This window comes from Apteryx mantelli, chromosome 6 (assembly GCF_036417845.1).
Source record: "Apteryx mantelli isolate bAptMan1 chromosome 6, bAptMan1.hap1, whole genome shotgun sequence".
Classification (NCBI taxonomy): Eukaryota; Metazoa; Chordata; class Aves; order Apterygiformes; family Apterygidae; genus Apteryx; species Apteryx mantelli.
The window spans coordinates 28198054-28221489 of NC_089983.1; the positions used below are offsets into that span (position 1 = coordinate 28198054).

At 40.6% G+C, this 23436-nt stretch overlaps 2 protein-coding genes across 2 annotated transcripts in view; one reads left to right on the forward strand and one right to left on the reverse strand.

Moving 5' to 3' along the window:
• Positions 1 to 840: 840 nt before the first annotated feature.
• Positions 841 to 10053, forward strand: LOC106499200 (cilia- and flagella- associated protein 210-like). Its single transcript, XM_067299095.1, has 7 exons — positions 841 to 1100; positions 2029 to 2185; positions 3269 to 3408; positions 4227 to 4419; positions 5015 to 5179; positions 5943 to 6049; positions 9079 to 10053. Exons 1-6 carry the CDS (start codon positions 934 to 936, stop codon positions 6042 to 6044), a joined length of 924 nt encoding a protein of 307 aa, XP_067155196.1. The 5' UTR covers positions 841 to 933; the 3' UTR covers positions 6045 to 6049; positions 9079 to 10053.
• A 5537-nt stretch (positions 10054 to 15590) lies between these two features.
• Positions 15591 to 23436, reverse strand: part of PPIG (peptidylprolyl isomerase G) — a 32424-nt gene continuing 24578 nt past the window's right edge. Inside the window, exons 10-13 of the mRNA XM_067299096.1 lie at positions 22202 to 22369; positions 20501 to 20585; positions 17184 to 17320; positions 15591 to 16874 (exon numbers count right to left, since the gene is read on the reverse strand). Of these exons, the coding sequence (XP_067155197.1) occupies positions 15758 to 16874; positions 17184 to 17320; positions 20501 to 20585; positions 22202 to 22369 (1507 nt within the window). The 3' untranslated portion in view covers positions 15591 to 15757. The remainder of the gene's footprint in view (positions 16875 to 17183; positions 17321 to 20500; positions 20586 to 22201; positions 22370 to 23436) is intronic.

Here is a 23436-nt window from a genome sequence, read left to right on the forward strand (position 1 = left end):
GCTTGATGATACTTTAGTTTGGAAAATAGGTCTCTTGTTTGCCTTCAAGTTCCTGAGCCCACGTTTCAGGCATCCTGAGCCTGGCTTCTGACAGCAGCAGGCTTGGACAGAAGTGCAGTCCTTTGGGCAAGACACACCACCAGAGGCAAGGTCCCTGCAAGCGCATCCCCATTTGCATGGTTGCAGCCTCCTGCAGCCGGAGAACTAAGCAGGCTTTGTTTTAAACAGCCAGCTGTGGGACGGATTTACTCCTTTCCCAAGCCCAATAATCAGCTCTTCCAGGCCTCTCTTTTGGGCAGGGCAAAGGGGACAATTTTTGGAAGAGCTAACCTAGTCATTCAGCTCTCGTCCAAGCCAAGGGCCCTCCTGTGGGAGAACAGCCCGAAGGGGCTCACTGTCGAGGTCAGACAGCCCATCAAAGGCAAAGGGGCTTCCAGCAATCCCGCAGCAGGCCGGCCTAGGTCTGTGCGAGGGACACAGCCACCCGCAGAGCCAGGCGAGGCTGGAGTGCGACGCCAGCTGCCCGAGCGCAGCAGACGCAAACCAAGGCGAGGAAAAACAGCCGAGGCCGGAGCAGAAGGAGGAGCAGAGATGGAGGAACGAGGCGGGGGAAGAGCTACAGCCTCCCGCCAGGTGCGGCCTTGCTGTAGCGAAGCGCGTGTTTCAGGGACGGCCCGGCCTGCTGGCGCGGACGGCGGCTCCCCGGGCGGCGCGGGGCACCCGCGCGTAACGGCCGCCCGTAACGGCCGCGCCGCGCTTCGCGCCGCCCATTGTCAGGCGGGAGGAGCCGGGGCCGCGCCGGCCGCCGGGGGGCGCCTGGGTGCCGCGCGCTGCCTCCGCTCCGCGTCGGGAGACGCCCAGCAGGAGCGCAGAGCTGCCGGGCCGGCGGCGCGGTGGAAATCCCGCGCGGCAGCGGCAGCGGGAGGCGGAGGGATGGACCGCGAGCGCCGGGACGCGGCCCGCCGCCGCGAGCGGGAGGAGGGCGAGCGGGAGCGTGGCCTGGACGCGGCCCGCCGCCGCGAGGAGGAGGCGGAGGAGGCGGAGCGGGAGCGTGGCCGGGACGCGGCCCGCCGGGCCCTTGGCCGGGCGCAGCTGGCGCAGTGAGTACCGCGGCGGCCCGGCCCGCCGGCAGCGGGGAGCCGCTCGCGGGCCTGCCGGAGCCCCAGGGGGGCGCCCTGAGCTCACGGCGCGGGTGGGAGGCCTGCGGGGGCCTGGGCGCAGCGAGCGAAGGAGCGCGCGTTTCTGGGGGTGAGCTGGGCGCGCAGCTGGCCGCCGCGGGAGACGGGATGGGATGGGGCGGGGCGGCCTCCGCCCGCCTGAAGTGCTTCCCTCTAAATCCTGGTTTTCATCTTCATCTCCCTGTGGTCAGGCTTGAAGCCCGTGACCTCTGCTCCCACTGTGGCTCCTCAGTAACACTGGCCTACAGCTTCAGAGAAGTCCCGTGCTTTCAGGGCCTGTGTCTGTGCTAGTAAATTAAACAAGAGGATCTATGTCCTGGCCTTGAGAGCAGGTGGCTTGCCTCCATAAGGAAAAACTCTTTCCGCTTCCCACTGCCCCATCCCAGCATCATTCATGCAGACTCCTAGAGTGGGCTGACGGCCATTTTCATGTCCTACCTGGTGCCTTGGCAGTGTTTGGGAGAGTGCTAGCTGGCAAAGGCCAAGCTGGTGCAGGCAGCATGCCAACAATTAAACAGGGTACTTAGAGTTCAAGTTCGTTTGCTGGTCTTATTTGCTTTTGCTAGTGTAGAGTTAGCCAGCAGAATCCTAAGTACTTCTCCCTTGTGCTAGAATTGAGCTTTGGCCAGAGGGTGTGGGGCTACCTTTAAAAATGATGATGCTATTTTTGATCTCTGACAGTCTACCCACCTCCACTTCAAAGTACAGATTCTTTGGTGCTAAAGTACCTTTAGACATGCAGAATCCTTGTCTTTTCACTACTTTATGTCTTTTCACTACTTTATGTCTTTTCACTACTTTATGTCTTTTCACTACTTCACCCTTTCTTCAACTCCTTTCTCTGTTTCAGAATAAAGGAGCACCAGCATCAGGCAGAACTAGCCAAGCTAGAAGACAAAAGAGAAGGAGAAGAAATTCAGAGATTGACCCGGTTGTACCAGTTGGAAATTCAGAGAGGAAAGGAAAAGGAGCAGGTGGAAAAACTTGAACACCAGAGGCTGCATCATGTAAGTAACAGGAAAGCAGAGAGCTCAGTGCTGGTTTTGCTTTGGCTGCGGGGAGTGAAAGTTGCCTTGATATACCTAAACAAACAGGCCTGAGGGCAACGGGAGGCTTGCCGACTGCTTCGGTGACATGAGCTCCTATCCGTACCTTGACAGTTGCAGCCATCTCTGTCCTCCCTGCTTCTGAGGGAGGCCTCTTGGAGAGAGGTGTCTTCTCTTGCCTGAAGTGGCGGTGTACTGATGCCTGAGCCTCGACCGGCCTGTGATGAAAAAGTCTGCTGCAGACAGCAAGGAGTATCCTCCTTGACTTGACACCTGGATTTAGGTTCCATGTGGCTGCTCCATTTTGAGCCCATTTTCCTTTGTTTGGAAGAAGGAATAACCTGTGTCAGTGAATATGACAGTATCTTTTTAACTTTTTTTCCCTTTATGATCAGCGATGGTTAGGAGACGTACTTACCACAGCTGCCGTTTCCCCTCAATGAGTGCTTGAACAGGGAGGCTAAAGTGAAGGGCCTCTGAATCACTGGTGTGTGAGAGAATAAGAGGAGAATATTTCCAATGATACCCTGCTCAATTTTCCTTTTCCCGTACATCTTGTGGTTGTAATTATACAAACTTTACTCCATTTGCCTTCAACCTTTTATCTATGATAAAAAGCAATATGTACTTATACCTACCTTGCTGGCTGATTACAAAATGCTTCTGGCTTATATTTTTATGGTTCTACAGAAGCTAGTTTTTTGTGTCCTTCGGCATCTGTGGCATCCAGATGACACACAGGATGGGGGAAGTAAAGGCAGAGGCAGTGGGGAGAGAGAGGAAAGAATGTAAATTACGCATATTGTGCCTCAGGCTGCAACCAGATGGCTGCAAGTGCATATTAATTTTATTCTTGCAGTAGTTTGTGGCAATTTGGTCATGAGAACTCTTGTCCAGGTTTGTCTTCTGCACCTCCTCGTCCACTGGTACAACCAAAGAACTGTAATTATAATAGACAAGGCCTGAGGTCTCTGCTAGATTTTTATTTTCATTTGGGATTTCCAAAATCTCATCCTGTATAAAAATAAAAGGATCTTTAAACAGGAGCATATCGCTAAACAGAAAATAATTAAAGCTGAAGAGAAACAAAAGGAAGAGGAAGATGATGATCGGATTAGGGCTCACATTAAAGGAAAAGAAATGATGGCAGATCTAAGAAAAGAAAAAGATGAAGAGACTAGCAGGTGAGTCCAGTGCTTGAGTTTTAAATTTAAGATTCAAATGTAATAATTTAATTCTGTGACAAATATGTTACTCAGAATTCTTACGTCAGCAAAATCAAAACAGTGTGATATAACTGAGTCTTTCTGTAATTAAATCTTTGGAAAAAAGGTAAAGTTCGGAAGAAATGCCTATAAGAAACTTTTTCTCAGCTTCAGTAGTACTTGGTGCTTTGCAGGGAGGCAATCTGTCTACTCTTCAGGCTGCCTGGATCTGCAGAAATGCAAATTTGTGTGTGTGTGTGTGTGTGTGGCCTATGATTCCATGAGACAGAGCAAGAAAAAGAACATACCTGACTTCTTAACTAGGCACCTATATTAATTTCCCTACTTTAGTAAGGAAATGTGATTGACTTATTTAACAGTATGGTATTATTAACAGTGAGTACGGTGTTGCTGAGCCAGTCCAGCAGCTCCCTTCTCTTCCTATTTCTGGCCAAGTATTCTGAACATTTTCTTCCTGATGGCAAGATCCTAAGTGGACTCCTCCCTGAGCGATCCAGCTCATTATTGCAACAAAAAGCTAGCTGGACAAAGACAGGGAGCACTTGTTTGCCCTGTTAGCAACCAAATCAGATAACCTCTACCCCCTTCCCCTATCCCCCAAAAAACAAACCAAACCAAACTGTTCCCCAGCCAGAGGAACACAGGGAGGTCAAGGGTGGGTAGGTGGGCCTATGTGGCAAGAGAAAAGTGGAAGCAGGACTGTTGGGTTTGGTAGCAGCCATGCCATAAGTAGGTGGATATCCTGGTATGTTATAATAGCTCGTGTTCTCCTGTAGATTAATGCAGGAACATCAGGACAAAGCTATTAAACAATTAACTGCACAGATGAAGGAGGCATTTAAGATGGAAGACGATCGTATTGCTAAAGGAGCTGCAGATATAGAAGAAGAATACCAAAAGAAAAACAAAGAAAAAGAAGCAAAAACTAGGGCTAACATTGAATCTATTTCTGAACATAGAGCCTCTGTGGTAAGAAACCTAGCCTGTTCTTATTCCTCTTTCTGTTGTATATTCGTTCTTCTGAATATCTTTGAGAAACACTATGGTTTTTTAGCATATTAGTCTTTAGTGAGGCATTCATGCAAGTTCTCACTTAACAGTCACCTCTCTCATTTATCATATATAGTTTTAGGATAACTGCTTCAGCAATGTGCAAGTGGTATATGTGATAATTCTCCAGAGGTTAGAGGTGGAAGGCTCTATAACTTGGTAATTTCCGTGAACATTTTCTACTTGGCACTGCCTATTCCAAACAAGGAACCTGGCCCAGATCACAGATGGTGATCTGGTGTCATCCATCAGCACGCTTCATCAGGTCATCTGCCATCTTTCCTGGGGTCCTCTGTCTCTCTCCCCCCACATGTTGTGTGCATATCTACCAGCTCTGCTGAAAACCCTGGGCTTGGACACTGGCCAGCCACAGTGACCATGCTCATCACAGCTCTGAAACAGGGGTGTACCACTATTGCTTTTGTCTCCTGTCTATAGAATGGCTGGTGGAAAAACGTGACTCCCAAAACTAACTGGTTAACTACTTGGTTAACTTTTTCTGTGTGAAATATAGATGAAGATGAAAGTGGAAAGGGAGAAAGAGGAAAAAGCAGAAGCTGAGAAAGATTATAATCAATGGATGGCAGCAGATCGCATCTACCTGGAAATGGAAGAAGCCAAGAAACAAAGACGTCGTGATGAAAATATGGAAGTCCAGAAAATTCAGGTCCAGCAAATGGTAAATAGAAGTGCTGTACTCTGTCAGCCCCTTTAGAAAGAAGTATGCATCTAAACCAACAGAACTAGATCCTGGCAGAGAGGGGGGGGGAGCTTTTTGCTGTTGTATTTTTGCTTGTTTGTTTGTTTGACCTGTATGCAGCCCAGATGCTGGTGTTGGGGACCAACCTCCTCTCAGAGCAGGGGAACAGCATTCTCTTTGAGACTGTCTCTGACCGTGCTGGTCGAGGAGGATTACCTGAAAGGGCCGACAGGAGAGAGATCAGTACTTTCCAAACATGACTGCAAGAGACCCCACTCCGAGATTCACATCCCCTTTCTGCGCTTGAGCTTCCGATGTGCTCATGACCCCACTACTAAAATCCTTCTGGGGCTGGACTAGGTGATCTCCGGAGGTCCCTTCCCACCTCAACCATTCTGTGATTCTGTGATCCCTGTTGGGCAGCCACTAACACAAAGCCTTTCCTCTTGAGAAGTGTTGTGCAGGTCCAGGCTGGTTTGCAATGATAAACCACACCCTGTCCTCAGTTACTGTGAATTACTGCTGCCATCTTGTATCTTCTGGGCCGGTCACCAAAGAGCAGCAGCTAATGTTGAGGCTCACTAAAGTATTCAATTAATTTTGAAAAGAAGAAAGATTTTTGACAAGTATAAACTGATTCTCATCACCTCAGCTCTCTTGTAAGCTTATCCTCTGTACGTTTTAATGGATGGTTATGCTGTGAAGGAAATATCAACCTTTGCTATTCCCTTTTCTTCACCAGGCTGAAAAGCAGGCAAGAGAACAGCAGGAAAAACAAGCAGACTTGGACTACGATACTCAGAGAGAAGCTGCTTTTTTTAAGGAGCGAGAATTTCGAAGATAAGGACAGTAAGTAACTGAGTCTGTGACAAGACTTGCCCATAACTTTTATTCTCCTTTCCAGGTATCCAAGGTAGGAACAGAATGTGGATGTGGGCTTCTTATCTAGGTTTTATTCCTCTTTTTCCTCTCACATAAAATTGCTAAGAGTCAGGTACCTTGTTGTAGCTGTACTCCTGCTTGAGAAACAAAACCAGGGAATAACACTGAGACTATCCAAAAAGGAAAGCCAGAAGTAGTTTGCATGTGTCTTAAAATAACTACCCCCCCCCCCCCCAAAAAAAAACCACCACCTTTTTGAATCATATCGGATAAGTTAATATGAAGTGATCAATGTTGAATATATCCTGTAAAAGTAACTCGAAGCCCATTTGAGAAAGATGCCAAGGAACTGACTACATATTTCGTGAAATACAAGGTGGTTATTTGCAAAAAGTTAGTTTAGGCTCAACAGAAAACTGCATGAGCAGGGGGTATGTATACATACACAATTACAAAAATTAGAGTTGGGGGAAAAGGATGGGCAATGTAACACTGTTCATGTTCTTCCTGCCAAATGTGCGTGAGCCCCAGCTTGCATAGGGACTGAGCACGTGCTAGGAAGAGCACAAGGGCTTTACACCTTGTGTGTCCCTGAGAGCCTGCAGGAGAAGGGGGCCAAGACAACGTCCCTCAAAGTCAGGGCAGACCCAGGCATTGTCTTGGCCGGAGGTCCTGCTGTGGTCTAGGCTGCTGAACTGGTTTTGGACAGCAGGAGATGGCTGGGTGGAGCTGAGTCTGTGCCCAATTAATGTGGCCCAGAAGGGGCCACGGAGTGGAACAGTTGATGCTGACACAACACGTTTCAGGGGTTTGTCCAGAATAGCTCTCGCCTGGTGCCAGGGCTGAACGCCCATTACTGGTTGGAGCACATCCTCCTGTTTAAGTTTCATCTGAAACAGTCCAGTTTGCACACTGTGAGACCACCCTGCAATGTGAACTGAAGCACAGAAGTGGGGACAATTGAGGGACCTGTTTCAAAAATTCACTTGTGATCCAAACTAGAATACTAACATTATTGTACTATCAACTAAAAGCCATGGAGATCTCTCTCCAATTATCTTGGAGACTTGGACTTGTTTGGAAATGATTTCTTAAAATTTTTTTTAGTAGAAGAATGGCAATTAAGTAACTTGTGAAATTGTCTCTAACTACTTTTTTCTTAGTTCACTAATGAAAAATTTATTTGCCTTCTCTCTGAGCCAGTGCTCCTTTTACTACTTCAAGCTTTTTTCAGCAAGCAGAAAGAATGGAAACTTTTAATAAAGGCTTTTTATAGCAGAAGCTGGAGCCTTGAGAAGAAGCATTGACTACAGCAAGCGTCATGCCAAAATCCCCAGAGCTTGATAACGCTTCAAATGCGTCCCCAAGTGCACATTTGCACATGCTCACTATTGTGCGATTGGTGAGTTAAATGGATTTTAGTCTACTTCTTCAGCAGCAAGAAGCAAGGTGGAGTGCAGCCTCATTTTCTACTCTGCTTCAAAATCAGTCTGTTTCCTAGGTTATGTATACCTGCATTTGAATTCTACAGCTTGCTTCCACGGGGATTATACCCCTTTTTACCTGCAACATCTACAAAAACACCAAACTTGTACCAGAAAACAGTTCTTCCTTACCGTATACCTAGAGTGAAGTAGGAATCCTGTGTAATTTTTAAACACATTGGCTAAATTCAGCAGTCAGTAGAATAAAGAAGTGACCAGTAGTGATTCATGCTGTTTTAAAAGCTTGAGCTACTGCATCCAAAGATGCACATGCTTTGTGTGCTTGCTTTAAATGGCTAACCCTAGTTAGTGATCCCTAATAAAACTAGGTAAGGAAAAAAAGTTTTTTTAGAACATGAAGGAATACTAGGGGTTTTAGAACTTCCAGTGACTTCCAAATGTTACTGAAATACACTTCCATGTCCCAGTACAAAATGGTTGTATTCCCCATGGAAAAAGTACAATTTTCCAAAGCTCACAGGGGTTGTTAGGTCAAAAAACTTGTTCTGTTTCAATAGTTAAGATTTCTTTCAGATGCTTGTTATTAACCTATGCCATATTATATGCCTCTCCAGTATCTCTTGAAATGGGAAAGCACTGTACTACTTTAATATAAATAGTCTGCAAGTTCCCTTCTTGTTTTGGCAATGCATCCTTGTTGCTGTTACTGAATCTTCCTTCTAATTCTAACTAGCTCTTAAAAAAAAAAAAAAAAAATCCAACAAACAACAAAACTCCTGAAGGCTAAGCCAGAGGGAGTTGACTCTGGCAAAAGCCAGAGGTGTGACAGATTGTATGTCTTGTGTTCTCAGTAGTGAATTGATCTTAAACCAGTTCCTGTATGCTTCATGAAATTGTGCTACTGACTTTGCTAAAGCTTATCATCTATCTAGTCATTCCCCTCCTGCTCCTGCACTGGAAGACCTGTCTTTCCGCTGCTATAATCTCAGCTATTTTTTGTTTTGCAGGGCTGTGGATACATAAGTAGCTACATAAATGACTCAAACCTGCCGTCTGATCTGTTAAAATGATCCAGCAGTGGTCTTAAGGCAGAGCTGCTTGATACAGTCCTGTTTTTTTTTTTTTTTTGCAGATTCCCATTCCCCATGCATTGTTCAGAAAACTGGACACCTTTGTTAGGTGCCGAAGCGCTTAAAAGTCAGGACTGAAGGCCCAACACCATTCAACATTGAATCTTTGCTAACAGTGATTGCCCCCATTTTTGTCTGTTGTAAGAGAAAAGAAGAAGGTTAGAGAGCAACAACATGCCCTACAAGAAGTGGACAGTAGTTAGAGCAGACCAGAGATAGGATCAAAGGTTTGAGGCTCCCAACATCTAGAACATATAAATCCAACAACGAGTGGCATGGTGAAAAAGGGGGAAATTAGGTACTGATGTAGGACAGGTCTTTGCAGATTTCTCTTGCAACCCAACAGCATGTACAATTCATGGTAGTAGTTATTAATCATACAGATCATACAGTAAGACTTAAGCTCTGTTTCTTTCTTCAGAAATACAGCTGACAAGTCCAGAAGCATCATTTAAACGTCACCTTACAACCTGTATGAGCCTGCAAGACATCAGTGCCTAACAGCTGAAGCCAGCTCTGGAACACATAAGACACAATGTTCACCAGAATTTGCCTGTGCTCTGTTCCAGCTCAGGAAACAAGGGCCAAAGTTATAGCTGTAGCTTGCAACTGCTTTGCAATAAGCAATTGCACCTCTAACTTACCTCTAATTACTCTAGCTTTATTATGGAACAAAACAGTAGATTCACTTTCTAGGAAGTCAAGAGATCACAACCAAAGGTAAAACTGAAAACATGTATGCATTCATCTGTACTATATTCTTTAATATTCAGTATCTCTGGGCCTGAAAGCTTATTTAAAACTTGTTTTGGCTTCAAAAGATATTACTAAGCAAATAAAACTGAATAAGCTCTTTAAAAACAGCTGTCCACAAGAGTAAGATCATCAATGCTAAGTGTACTTCTTATTCTTAACAGTTTTCCACTTACTTTTCTTTCTTTTACAATGGAGAATGTTATGGAAGACAGGAATATAATCTTGAGAAAGTTGTGGCACTGGTTTTAGGAGCTAACCATTTATGGGACACAGCGTGCAGCAAGACTGTACATCCCTAGCACTCAGACTTTCTAAGCTGAGTGGTGGGAGAGTGTGCAAGAAAGGAGTGGTGCCTTTGCACTCTTTCCTGCTTTCTCTCCAGCATCCTGCTGTGGCCCAGGCTGGCTGCGATGCTGGTCTAGATGACCTTGGATCAAAACTTGCCCTTGTATTCCATTCTAAATTGACTGTAAACTGTCCTACCATTACTTTTGAATTGGTGTCAAGTAGGTAACACTTCTGTAAGTAGCTGGTGAAAACTTGGCTTTGGGCAAAAAATAGCAGGCTGTTGTATTTGTGTGTGTAAGTACAAGATCAAAGTTGGAAACTAATTAAATAAATAAATAAATAAAATCCCAAAGTGTCCTTTATCATTGTTACCAGCTTCATTAGAGCTGCATTTCTGTATACACTGCACTGAATGAAGAGTTCCTGTCACTTGTCTGTCAATCTGTACCTAGTGCAGAAAGCTCCAATTCCTTCTACAATTCAATACTGTCATCCAATTTAGCATGGAAATAAAAGTCTGACTTTATCCACATCTTCCATAAAAATTTATAAATCTTGGTTAAAAGAGGCAGTGTCCTGACATCAAATCAGCACATTTTAGAAATCTGTAAAAGCTTGTTACTACCACTTTAAAAGGCTGAAGATTTGAATCACTAGCACATTTACACTTGCACCATATGAACTAGCAGAAGTGAACATTACTCTTAATTACATACAGAAGATGCTAAGTAATACTGCAGGAAGCACACACAGCAGACATATGGAATACACTAACAAATATGGAAAAAAATTTATTTCTGAAAAGTATTTTAATACATAAATTGTACATTTTGTATCAAGAATTTACACTCTCCCAGTTGAGAACTGGGTCAGCTTCCCAGTTGAGAGCTACAGGTTACAAAATGTCCAGAAGACTGAGATTTTCCAAATACTTCACTGAATTCTAGTTTCTTAATACAAACAGCACTATTTTTAAAACTAACCACAATTCTCTTAGCTAGTTCCTCTTACAACTGATCATAAATTAATGAGGCCTAAATTCTTTCTAATCCTTCCAACCACTCATTTACAGTACCAAAAAAAGTAAGAGTTAACATCTATGGCTAAATCAACACGCTGAGTACTTCCCATATACATTTATAGGGATATGTACAGAGTATGTAAAAATGCTTAACTGCCTGCCAAGTTTCCTTATAACTCTGCTCTGCATGTTGCAAAATTTCAATTCAAAGTCAGTGATGGTACCACATTACTTCACAGTTCATTTAGCCTGTGTTCAATGTGCTAGTGTTAGAGCTTTAATGAATAAAAACACTTAAAACCAATGAGCTACAGTCAAGCATAGTTAGCAGTTTAAGATCTGCCTTCTGAACTCGCTCACGTTAACTGTCTTGCTAGTTTCATATGAACCGTGACTTTATCATAAAGAATACTGCAGTTTAATTCTTTAACCAAACATGGCTTTACCTTTATGTAGTTTTACTATGCAAACTCAGCACTGAATTTTATTTCATCACAGCTATTCCTTCTGTGAAATTTCATACTTAGAAACTTTTTTTTGGTATCAAAGCTTTTTTTTAAAAAATATATATATATATATATAGTACTTTATGCTTTTATTATGGAACACAAGTTTTGTTAGTAGACTGTTCTTAATGTGAATTGTTCAAGGGTAAGAAATAAGAATTATACTAGAAGTACATATACAACAAAATGAAAAGCTTGAGTTGTCTTGCTAGAAAACTGCAGAATTGTACTGAATTAAAATTTTGCAGAATGCAGAGTTTGCAGATTTTGTGATATGCATTTTCTTGAATAATTTAGTGGAATACTGCATTAGGGAAATTACTCTTTTCAGCAAAAGCAGCAGAGCATATGTAACTACTTTAAGTTTGTATCACAGTGACTCTAGAAACATGAAGATTAACTTCGGCACTAGTATCCCTCCAGGTAAGTTGACAGTAAAAATTAATCCATGGCTGACAAAGAAAAATACTAGTGTCTTTTTTAATAAAACCATTCTTCAAGTATTAGAGAGAAAACAGGGATGATTTAAAGCAAGGTCTGTGATAAAGCATAGTATGTTTATCCTGAGGTTTTCTAATGTAAGGAAAGCCTCAAAAAGCATGAATACACATTTATGCCAATCAGACAAGCCACAGACACTACTTTGCCCTGGAAGGTGTGTCCAAAAACATCATATTCCCTTCAATAAATCAACAATAAATTAGCAAACTCCAGAAAAGAAGCCTAAAGGACTGCTTCCTTTATGTTTACATTAAGCTAAAATCTTTGCTAGAGTGACACTATTACAAATTAGAAATTGCTCAGGGGATAATGGCAAATTCCTGAAGACGTCTGACAAAGATCGCTGCAAGAGAAGTCTGTAGTGTCAGATTTCAGTAGCAAGTGAGAGGTTGCAGGATTTTGACAACTGGATAGAATGAAAGGGTAAAATTTAACCACAGCCCTTTTTTCCCCCCCTTCTCAACTGAAACACTGTATGACTGTCAGCCAAAGAATTAGCAGACAGCAACACATCTTTTAAAGCCAGTTGTTTCTGCACAACCTTTTATATATATCTCCACCCACCCTCACAGAGAATCTGTGCTTCTCAGGTGATGACAGCACCCAGAAAATCAACATCAAGTATGCTCTTTTTCTGACAGAGTTTGCAAAAGCTACCACTAGTATGAAATGCTTCAGCATTATACCATAGCGCCTATACGCATGCAGAAGTACAGTGTTAATCACCACTGTCAATCACGTCAAATAATAACAAAGAAAGCATGTCTGACCTTTGGAAATTATTTTTTGTATGTACACGCACTTAAAAGGTATTCTTAAAAAGTACCAGTGCAGTACTCTGGGCCCTCATTTATCTCGAGTCTTCAGGTTCACAAATACTCTGGAGTACAGTCCTGAGTACCGACAGAAAAAGCTGTCCCTTAAACATATAACTGCTTTCCCCATTCACATGGAAAGACCAAGAGCGTTTTCAACGCCTCCGGTACACTTAAGTACTGCTTTCGAACATGCTTACAGTCCAGCAGTCTACGCCAAAGGCCCAAAGCCTCTGCCACAGCTGCGGAGGCCGGTGCGCGGGTGCTGTGAGCCCAGCCCACGGCGGTCCGCACGAGGCCGGCGCCGCAACGGCTTGGCCGCGCAGGGAGCGAGCGAGGGAGGCAGGAAGCACAGCACACGCACAGCAAAAGCAACGGCGGCAAGAGGCCACTGGGGCTCGGAGACGTGTTGCCGTTCGAGGGACGGCGTTTCAGTCCCCCTGAATTCCCATCAGCATTCTCAATTCCCAATTCGGTAACAAAAAGAGAATCTGGCACATCCTCCCTCTGACAAGATTGCAGCTGCTGTGTTTCAATTTAAACAAAAGTGAGCAGCACTAAAACCATTTACCATCAAATACAGTACAGGCAGGCATAAACTCATCAACAGATTAGTGCAATTAAAAGTGACCAACTTCTTACAAAATACATTAAAAACAACAAAAGTGAGTTTTGTGCCATTTAATCAAATGAATTTTAAACTGCTATGAAAGAAGCAGAGCTCCTTTAATGTGTGCAAATAATTTTTTTTCCACTTTAACAAGGAAGACAATCCATATGGAAGGTATAAAAATGCATCTTTTGAATTAAAATCTTTCCCACAGCTTTATGTCAACTACATTTCGATATAATCTTCATTTTGAGATTTTTAATAAATACATTCAAGTCTTTGACTGTAACCTTTTTTTAATTCTGTAAGTTATTTCCTATGGATTGTCTCACTGCTGACAGCTTGCATTTTTTCCCCTCTCAGTTCTACTGCAGGAGTCAACATAGTTATTCCCTCGCTGAGGTTGTTTTGTTTGTCTGCTTATAGAAATTTCAGTGGTGTTAGCAAGAATATTCCCAGCAGTGCAAACACACTTCAGCAAGGAACAGACAGTCTGGGTTTTTTTGTGGCAGCTCTATTAAAAAAAAAAAAAAAAAAAAAGAATAACAACGCAAATGGACAATTTTTAAATGAGAGACCCTGAAGCAAGTTATCTGCATAGCAGATTATAAACGCACTAAAGGAAGCCTTTGTCCAAGCAGCCATACAATCCTTTAGCCTAATGTCTTAAGCTTTTTCTTAATACAGACTCCCAAAATATGACTAGACCTTCTCCAAAGTCATACTGAGCTCAGAGTGGCTTTGTGTACTGTTCTTTCATTTACTCCTATAACTCCTCTTAAGTAACAGCTAAGTCATCCACCCACGCGGGCTTGTGAAACATCTTACACATTCTGCATGAAATGGCCACTGTAATGCAAAATATGTACAAAAACATGGGGAAAAAATGAACAGGCAAAGCAGTTCTACAAACTATTCTGATAAAAAGTACGTTGTGCTTTTAGTATTCTTCCCTTAAAAGGGTTGTTCCTCTTGTTCACAATCCTACATATTTTGCTTTTAAAACATAACTGTTAGTTATTTTTCTTTAGAATAACAACCGTCAGGATCACAATACCAAGTTTCAACACTGCTAATCTGATGCACTGATAAAAGTAGGTTATTATATAGCAAAAAAGTTGACAAACTCACAAAGGCAGTAAGAACAAGTTATGTCATAAAATTAATAGAGATTTGCAAAAAACAAGAAAACAACCTACTAAAACACTCTTATGCTTTGCCACAGCTTTACATTAATGCCTGTCACTTTTGTTTACGAATTTCAAGATTTGTCAGCCATCAACCTACTTTTGTTAAGGTCTACCTTCAGTGCAAATGGCCCAAATACTGAAGTGCTGGGGCTGACACCAACCTGTCCTCCTTCTCTCAGCCCACTAAGTACATTACACAGACTATCTGCTCACTGGACACAGCAAATATGCGGGCACTACCAGAGCAATACAAGCCAACCTCCTCCTCTTTTATACAAAGGTGTGGGGCTAAGAAACACAGATTTGGGTCCCTGAGGTATGAGGTGAAAGGAGAAAAAAGGAAGGAATTTGTTTGAGGAAGACACATGTAGTAGAAGGTGAGCAGGAATTCGAAGGACAGTCTTGAATTAAGGGAAGGAAATTTTTTCAGAAGGAAAGCAAATTTTTAGCAATAATAATAATAAATCAATTTAAGGCCCTCTCTCAAAACGTTACTTGAAATCCTGCTTCAAATACCCCAAATACCCCAAAGATTGGAAAGCAGCAACAGTTCTCTCAAAGACAGCTAAGAAGCAGCAAAAATGGAAGGGATTTCCTGCTCCTTACTCTGCTCAGTGAGCACTGTCTCTCAGCGAGGGGTGCAGACGCCCCCCGTGAATTCTGCTCATCTCTTTCACCCCTGCGCATCCCTTAACTAGCAACGACAGCAAGGCAATGTAGCCTGAAGCATCCAAGATTAATTTTCCACAAGAGAGAAACATGAGAGCAGGGAGCAGAAAAGGGAGGTTACAGAAGAATTTACACCAAAAGATGAGCACTTCATAAAAATTAATTCCCAAACATAAGACAACTGCCCTAGTGCAGGAATGGATTCTACTGTTGATGGTGACAGAAGTGCAAACAGTGAAGATTTACTTACATTCACTCACTTTGACCATATTAAAAAAAAAAAAAAATCCTCCAAAAATCATTAATTTCCTTAAGCTTTCTACATACTAAAATATGAATATAGCAACATGGTAGTGATGGACACCTTGTAGAATTCTACTAGCTTTAAAGAGACATGTAGCATATTTGCAGCTTTCTCCTTCACACATGAAATAAGCTTCTTTGCAGGTAGCGATTGTTTGCACAAAATTCTAAGTTCATCAGGTATAAAATAAATGTGGCATAGAAGTTACCTTCCTACCTGCCAACACACCAGGATACATAAAACAAAGAAATATTTAAAACACAGCACACTATATTACACATAGAATGTGTTTTTCATTTCAAGTTTATTAAAACTTTAGCAGTACAAATGATCCAGGTTTTAGATTATCAAAAGACCAAACTGAAGTCCACATCTTAAAAAAGGCGTTCCCCAAAATGTCTCTAAAACTTTGAGACAATGGAAACATTAAGTCCACAAACTCATCCATGTCTGTCGTCATCTGTTCCAGGACTTGTTTCATGATCAGACTTTTTATCCTTACTCTGGGCTTGATCTCTTTCCTGACTCTTTGATTTTTGGTTTATTTCTTTTTCTGCTGAGGATCTGGACTTCTCCTTTTCTTTGCTCCTGTGTGAATATGATTTTTTAGATTCTCTCTCTTTACTACTTGGTCTCTTTTTTGAGTCTGGACTTCTATCCTGATCTCTGCTAGACTTCTTATCTTTATTGGATTCAGGACTGCTACTTTCACGGCTTTTCGAACGCCTCTTCCTTTGGCTTTCAGTATCATTCCTCTTATACGAGCTTCTGCTTTCTCTGTTTGAATACCTCTCCCTGTTTCTGCTTTGACTATCGTCTCTCTCTGAACTCCTTGATTCTCTCCTCCTCCTGTTTTCTCTTCCTCTGTATCTCTCTGGTGTACCTCTCCTTTCTCTGCTTCTTGATCTTCCTTTTCTTCTTTCTCTATCTCTATTCCTTGAATATTCTTTACTTCTACTGCGATCTCTGTCTCTGCTTCTAGATCTTCCTCTCCTGCCCCTGTCCCTGCTTTTGCTTCGATCCCTTGTTCTACTGCTGGAACTATGTTTTCCTCTAACATGCTCACGCTCTTTGCTTCTCGATTTATGTTTCTCCCTGTCTCTGCTCTTACTATGATCTTGTTCGTTACTTCTTGAACCTGCCCTTCTACTTCTTTCCTTGCTCCTACTTCTTTCTTTATCTCTCCCTCTAGAATCATAACGCTTTTCTTTTTCTCTGCCTTTCTCATGGTCCCTCTCTTTGCTTCTTGATCTTGCTCTCTTTTCATCATGTCTACTGTGCCTAGAGTCTCTTTCTTTACTTTTTGATTTCTCTCTGCTTTTGCTATGGCTTCTGGATTTAGCTCTTTTCTTGGCCTTGCTTTTGTTATGCTTGTCGTCTTTTTCTGAATTCCGCCTCGTCTCCCTGTCTTTACTGCTTGATTTGCGATCTTTTTTCTTCTCCTTTTCCCCTCTTCTGCTTGGACTTTCAGAAACTTGTCTGTGGTCTGATGTTTTTCTCTCCTTTCCTCTTCCTGGGCTTTTTTGATTATCTTTCTTGTTTTCATTTATTTCACTCCTTGGAGAGAGAAAAGTATAGCTTTTAAATATTTTGAATCCTTCCACTCTGCAAAACGAAGTCAGAAGTGAAAGAGGTTCACAACTGAAATTTCAATCACATAAGGACCACTACATTAATAACTTTAAATCTACAGCAATCACAAATGAGCATGATTAAAAACAGGAACAGTTATGAGGCAATGGGGTAACCAAAGTCAGTCACATTTTCGTGAAAATTACTATAATACAAGAGAAAATCTGAGAAGATGGGTATTACTTTAACATACAAAAATTTCAGTGCATATATTCTGAAAAGAAACAATCTTACTTGTCCCCTTTTATCCATCTTTCTCCACTGGATACTCTCATTCTTTGAGCTCTTTGCATTTCTTGCCTCCAATGTGGAGGAGTTTCACTGCGTCTGAATCGATCTCTTGACCTGGATCTGGAAGGCGTCCGGTAACGCTTGAAAGGAAAAGAAAAGAAAGTTGGCCATAACTTTGAATTTCACATGCTATGATAGCTAAGCAAGATTTTTATCCCTGGTGGTTGATTCTGCACTGCAACTAACATGACACGAGATTTCTACACCAAGCTGACATTGACGATTTATTAATTTACTGAGTTAAAATATATTTGACATTCGGTTAAATCAGGGATACCAAATGTCTGATCAAATAACTGATTTTTAAGGTGACTTTATTTCAGAATTGTTGTACTCAAAGCTAATAAGTCTTCTCCTGTCGTTTTTAATTTGGACAAACACAACTCGCTTTTCTGGCAATGAAAGTTCTTAGCTTTGACAAGCAACACCAAAACAATTCTTCACATTTTTCTTTAAAGGTTATTACTAAAAATTCAAAGGATAGACATGATGCTTCTGTTACTAAAACCATTTGATATAAAGAATGTATAGCATGTAGCTTCACAAGATCAGAAGACTCAATCTAACAGCTCACCCCTGTCAAAAAGGGGACTTCCACACATTCCTGCTACTGACACTGCACTAGTTCTGGTGCTCACTAGACCCCCTTTTCACCAGAAGCAAGATCTGCCTTTTTCAGCAGCAGCAGTGGGCCACAAGACCGACTCAGCTGTTTGCAGGGCTGCAGCGCAGTTATTAGGCAGGGGAAGGAGGAAAGCTATCTCCTTTCTGATCCAATGTAACAGTTAAATACAAGACATAACACCTCATTTAACAAAGAGACATTTGAATGCTGAAACAAGTGGAAAAAACGCCTATATGAATTATGGGATTGGGTTGGGTGATCTCTGAAAAAGGATGAAATACAAAGAATTTTAAAGCAGTAAGTTCAATCTGTCTGGACCTTATAGAAGACTTCAGAAGAAAATTTGGCAATAGAAGCAAAAGGCTTTTATCCGTTAGAGAGAACCTTTATGATAAAGTATGAAGGGTAAATGTATTGAAAAATGGGAATCTCTAACAGCCACTGACAACAAAGATTTCTGGAAAAGAAAGTAACAGAAATATTTTCAAGTTCATCTTAGTACAACTTAGAGAAAGTATATAGTTTTGCTTTCATTTCTTCACCTGTGTCTTTCACAAAGATTTGTAACTATGTGTTTGCTTTGTGTATTTTCATTTGCATTTTATGCTAACTGGGTAAACTTGAATTAGAAGTAATTTCAAGATAACTAGAAAGCAAGGTATTCCTCATCTAGGGGTGTGCTTAATTTACCCAGTAAGGAACAGGTCAGCAAGTACCCTAGGTCCCCTCCTCCTCGACACATTCTCCAGAAGTAAAGGAGTGTGTTCCCATTTCAACCGCACTGTAAGTGAAAGGCTGCCACCAGGAACAGGTGGCAGCGGGCCTGTGTTCTCACAAGAAACAGGAATCATTCTTGAAGTATAAGAGCTTCCAGGAATCTGTCATGCAACTAATGCAGAATATAGGAAAGTTAGACAAGAAAAATGTAATTATTAAATTTACTTTTGAAAGATTTACTAATAGGTTTCTAGTTAGAGCTGAGGCAATGTTAAGTAAGCAGGAACAAAGTCTGGTGTGACGGTACTGCAAATATAACAGTACATGATATAACAGTAACAAGAGGCACTGTGTCCCATGTTAGGGACAAAACAGGAGCACTGTGCTGCAGCCCAAGGTGTACAGGGATCGCTGTGCCCCTAACCCTCAGCTTGGACAATTCAGCCACAACCAAGAAACAACGGTACTGCAAATATAACAGCACACAATATAACAGTAACAAGATTATCATGAACTGAACACAGCAGCCACATACACTTCTATGAAGGTTGCCTCCTGTTCCTTTCAACAGGAAGCAAGACAGATTGGACTAAAATTCAGATCTTTGAACGACACAAAGAGGAAGATACTTCTTAACTACCTTCATACTCAACATTATAGCACATATCCCAAAGCTTCAGAACCAACAAAATATGAACAATATACTTAGTATTTCATTTCATCTTAAGTATTATTCTGAACCAGTCAGCGATGGGTATGTATTTCTACTTAAGTAACAAATAAAAATGACATAAATTGGCTGATTTGCACTCATGCTGATTCTAGGCAACACAACCCTCTCACAAAGTTTTGGTGGCCTGTTTTTACAATCATTTCAGTAAAGCTGTTTTACAAATATTTCAGAGCGCTGTATCTCCCTAAACCGACTTGGGGATTCATAAGAATTGATGTTTCAAGTCTCCCTGCTCTTAGACACAGATTCACAAATGAGAACAGAGCAAGTTTCCACTGTGATTTAAACTGTTAAAACAATTAATCATCACTTCTATTTTCTCATGATTAATTTAATAACTGTTCTTTAATTCTGTTCTTCCAAATGATATTGTAAAGAGATTCCTGTTCCGAATTTCTGACTGCTGACATCTGTTATGTCAAAACCTATACAGCCTCAATAACAAAACAGATGTTTTAAGAATTTTTTTTTTTCCTTAGGCTATTCGTAGTTTTTAGAACTGTTGCTCTCAAAAGTGACTCACTTTTGTTTTTCCCTTCCAATAGAGTGGAACTCTTCTACAAACTAGCTCTCCCAAAGAGTAAAACTGTTTGGGTTTTTTTCTGAATACTCATACACACACACAAACCACCATTGCTTCTTCAAGTATGGGATTTTGTATTTTATATATAAACTGACTCATGCAAAGAAAAGTAAAAGGGAGGCATGTAGACATAAGGTTCCAAGCAGGGAATACTTTACAACTACTGTCCTAAAAATAAGTCTAGAACTATTTATCTAATCAATATTAAAGAAGTTTTCTCGCATCCTTCCACTCCTTCTGATGTCTAAGCATTACTTTACCATGATTTTGCCAACAACACTTATGATTTAACAAAATATTCCATTCTGTTGTCATGCTTTTGAATCTTCAAATAAACTCAGTATGCAAAATCTACACAACTTTCTTTTAAAAGCTTGAGCATAACTGGCTATTATTCTTTGGCCACAGTAACTCTGGAAAACAGGAGAGAATTTTCCTTGTCATCTTCTTTGAAGCTTCAGCCCTCAAATCAATTATGACGCATAATAAAACCTGCTCTCTTTGGGCTTTTTTAAATTGACCATCCTAATGAAAATGCAGTAAGAGCGTGCCACCATGTGGGTTTGTATGTTTGGCTTGGGGAAAAAATTGTAAACATTTACCCTTGGTCCTCTTCCTTTTATTTTCCTTCCAGATCTGGTCACTAACAGCCTTCTCTGGTACGTTGACTGAGAATTTGATAGATTACTAAAAATAAAAAAATAAAGTGATGTTGCTTATAACATTATCTTAAAAACTGCAAGGAGAGAAAAAGAGGATTAAAAACTCATATAATTTTAAATATTTTTCATAAATTAAAGCAAATGAAAACAGAGATTTACTTTCATTCTTTATTACTAGTGCAGACAGTAACAAGTATACTTTCTGCTTTTGTATGAGGCCTTAATAGAACTATAAAAAGTTTCTTTCAGATCGGAAAAGGAAAATAGAACTGTAAAAAGTTTCTTTGAGATTAGAAAAGGAGTGGCTTTTCCTTTAAATTTTTTGGTAGCAACTTTACATTTTGCAACCTGATTAGCATACATGCCAGGACAAAATAACACATCATAAACTTACATGGACTACACTTTAATTCTTCATGAGAGGGGCTAAGTTCTTTTATCATTTTTAAAGCACAGATGTTCTATAGAGATATGGGAGAAATTAATTTGCAATGGATTTACAGCCTGTGTGAGGTTTCATTCACGGGCATGAGAAGTGAACATCCTCTCACAGCTGGGAGAGGCACTGTAGTGCACAGGCAGCGACAATACAAAGCCACCCTTCACTGACCATCAGTTCACTTCAACCTGTCTCACATGAGAGCAGCTGAGGTTACCTGCATGATCAGATTAAGATACCGTTACCATAAGATAGTAGAAAGCCAAGAGCTGAAGCTTAATAGTAATTTAACTGCATTTCAACTCTTCTAGTACAGGCAGAATCAGCTACAGTGATGGGCAATCATGAAATCCTACATGGAACAATTATAACATTTCTGCCATCTCTCTCTCTCTGTCTCTCTTTTTTTTAAAAAAACAACAGCTAGAATAGATTAACTACTGATATACAGGATAGCAGAAAGTGAATGTTCATAGCACCCATGACATTTCATATGGGCACATCAGTAATTATTAGACAAGGCTAGTTTTCCATGTAAAACTTTCATCTAAGGTAACCAACTGACATGGTAATATCGATAACCTCTTAAGTAGCTTCCAAAAGCAACCATCTCGCCAGTAATTTCCAATTAAAATTGCATCTATAAATTAGCTCTCCTTTTCTTCTTACCATTCTTTCTAAGTTTCATTCAAATGAAATCTTCGTAATACGGACACTAGGCAAACTTGTTCTTACCTATTTTTAGGTTAAATCTATTAAACATGCACGTGATGAAATCTGATAAATCTCAATTAGAATTTTCCCCTTCCTCCAACATTTCTAATGAAAACTTCATATTTGGTGAAAAGAAAATACTTCACAAGATTTTCAGATTTTTCCATTTTGAAAAAGGAAAAAGTTGCAGATTCAGATAGGACAGTTCTAATAAATTCTAAATGAAATAGCAACGTATTTTATTCACATTTCTTTTTTAAATCAGTTATTTTTCATTCACTAAAACAATTTCTAAACATTAAGCCTTTGTTCTAGGACAAAGAATACAGTTATGATTAAACTCAAAAATCCAATTTTCTTCCAGCAGTGCTTACAATGTGCCACTATTCAATAAGGAAAGAAATATTGGTTCACTCTTGAGTCTTGAAAAACCAGCCATATGACCATACCACCATCAGTGTGTAGGCAGATTCAAACACGTATATTACCTTTCTCTTTCCTTCTCTCTGCTTTTCCTTTCTTTTTCTTTCTCATCTACTTTAGGAGGACTTTTCCGCATCAGGAACCGGTTTTCAGGTACAGGAGGAATTTCTTCAGGACGGACAGTAGATAACGGCTGTGCTTCAGGGTTTTCATCTTCACTTTCACTGGATGAGCTTTATTTTTGAACAAAAGATAAATATTCATATTTAAAATGAGTTATTTGGGTGAGGAAAGACTTTTCAATCAGAACTTACGTTGAATTAATATACAATGATCAAAAAAGAAATTATACTGAAAATGTGCACATTTAGAAGGATGAAATCTACAGGTAATATTAGTATTTTTCTTTTGTAACAATAATAAAGAAACAAAAAACCTAGGGAACAAACAGAACTATGTTTCAGACACTATTTTTTTCCATACAGTATCTTTGCTCCAAAAAAATCACGTAAGTACAGTAGATTTCTGACCAATATTTTTGATCTATGAATTCCAATGGTGCAATACCAAACACACATGTATTCTAAATTTAGATACAGCTTAAAAAAAACATATCAGAAAAGTCAAGCTCAGATTGAATATTTGCATATATAATTGTCTACAAACTATTATAATTCCAAATAGCTGGTATAAACAATAATCTTGTATGAAATGGGCTTGGTCCCACAGAAATAATGCTTAGGATGTAGATTTGCTCAATAGCATTGCCCTAAATGAGTATTTCTTACATTGTAGTGCTGCCTTGGAAAAATATGACTTGCACTTACACAGCTTTATCTCATACTGAATGTGAGCAAAACTATTAGACTTAAAACAACATTGTCAGAAGCAAAAGTGCCTTATCAGTTTTATTATCTTCCAGTGAAACTGAAAGACTTTCAGCATATCAGACAGAGCTTTACTAGTCTTAAGTATGCTTATTTGTATGTAATTTTTGCTTTATTCCTGCATACTACATTCTCAGGAGTCACACTGCACATGATTTAAATTTGGACTGAATACAGAAGTGAATTTCATGAAACAACCAGTCAACTTCCTTGCCAAACCAAGCCCTTCTGCAACTTTCCAAGCCCAATATATGAAAGTTCGTCCATTCCTTCATTCCTTCACAAGTGGCAGCAGCTAGGCACACTTATACTGTACTTTACCATCAAATTAGAAAAATTCAAGCTACAACATGGAAACTGGCTGTCTCCCAAACTTTGAAATACCTACTTCACAAGTTAGAGTATACTATTTC

Bases quoted from the DNA above. Each gene is read 5' to 3' on its own strand.
- LOC106499200 (XM_067299095.1), top strand. From the start codon at position 934: ATGGACCGCGAGCGCCGGGACGCGGCCCGCCGCCGCGAGCGGGAGGAG. The intron at 1,101-2,028 runs GTGAGTACCGCG...TCTCTGTTTCAG, and splicing joins GGCCGGGCGCAGCTGGCGCA to AATAAAGGAGCACCAGCATC. The intron at 4,420-5,014 runs GTAAGAAACCTA...TGTGAAATATAG, and splicing joins CTGAACATAGAGCCTCTGTG to ATGAAGATGAAAGTGGAAAG.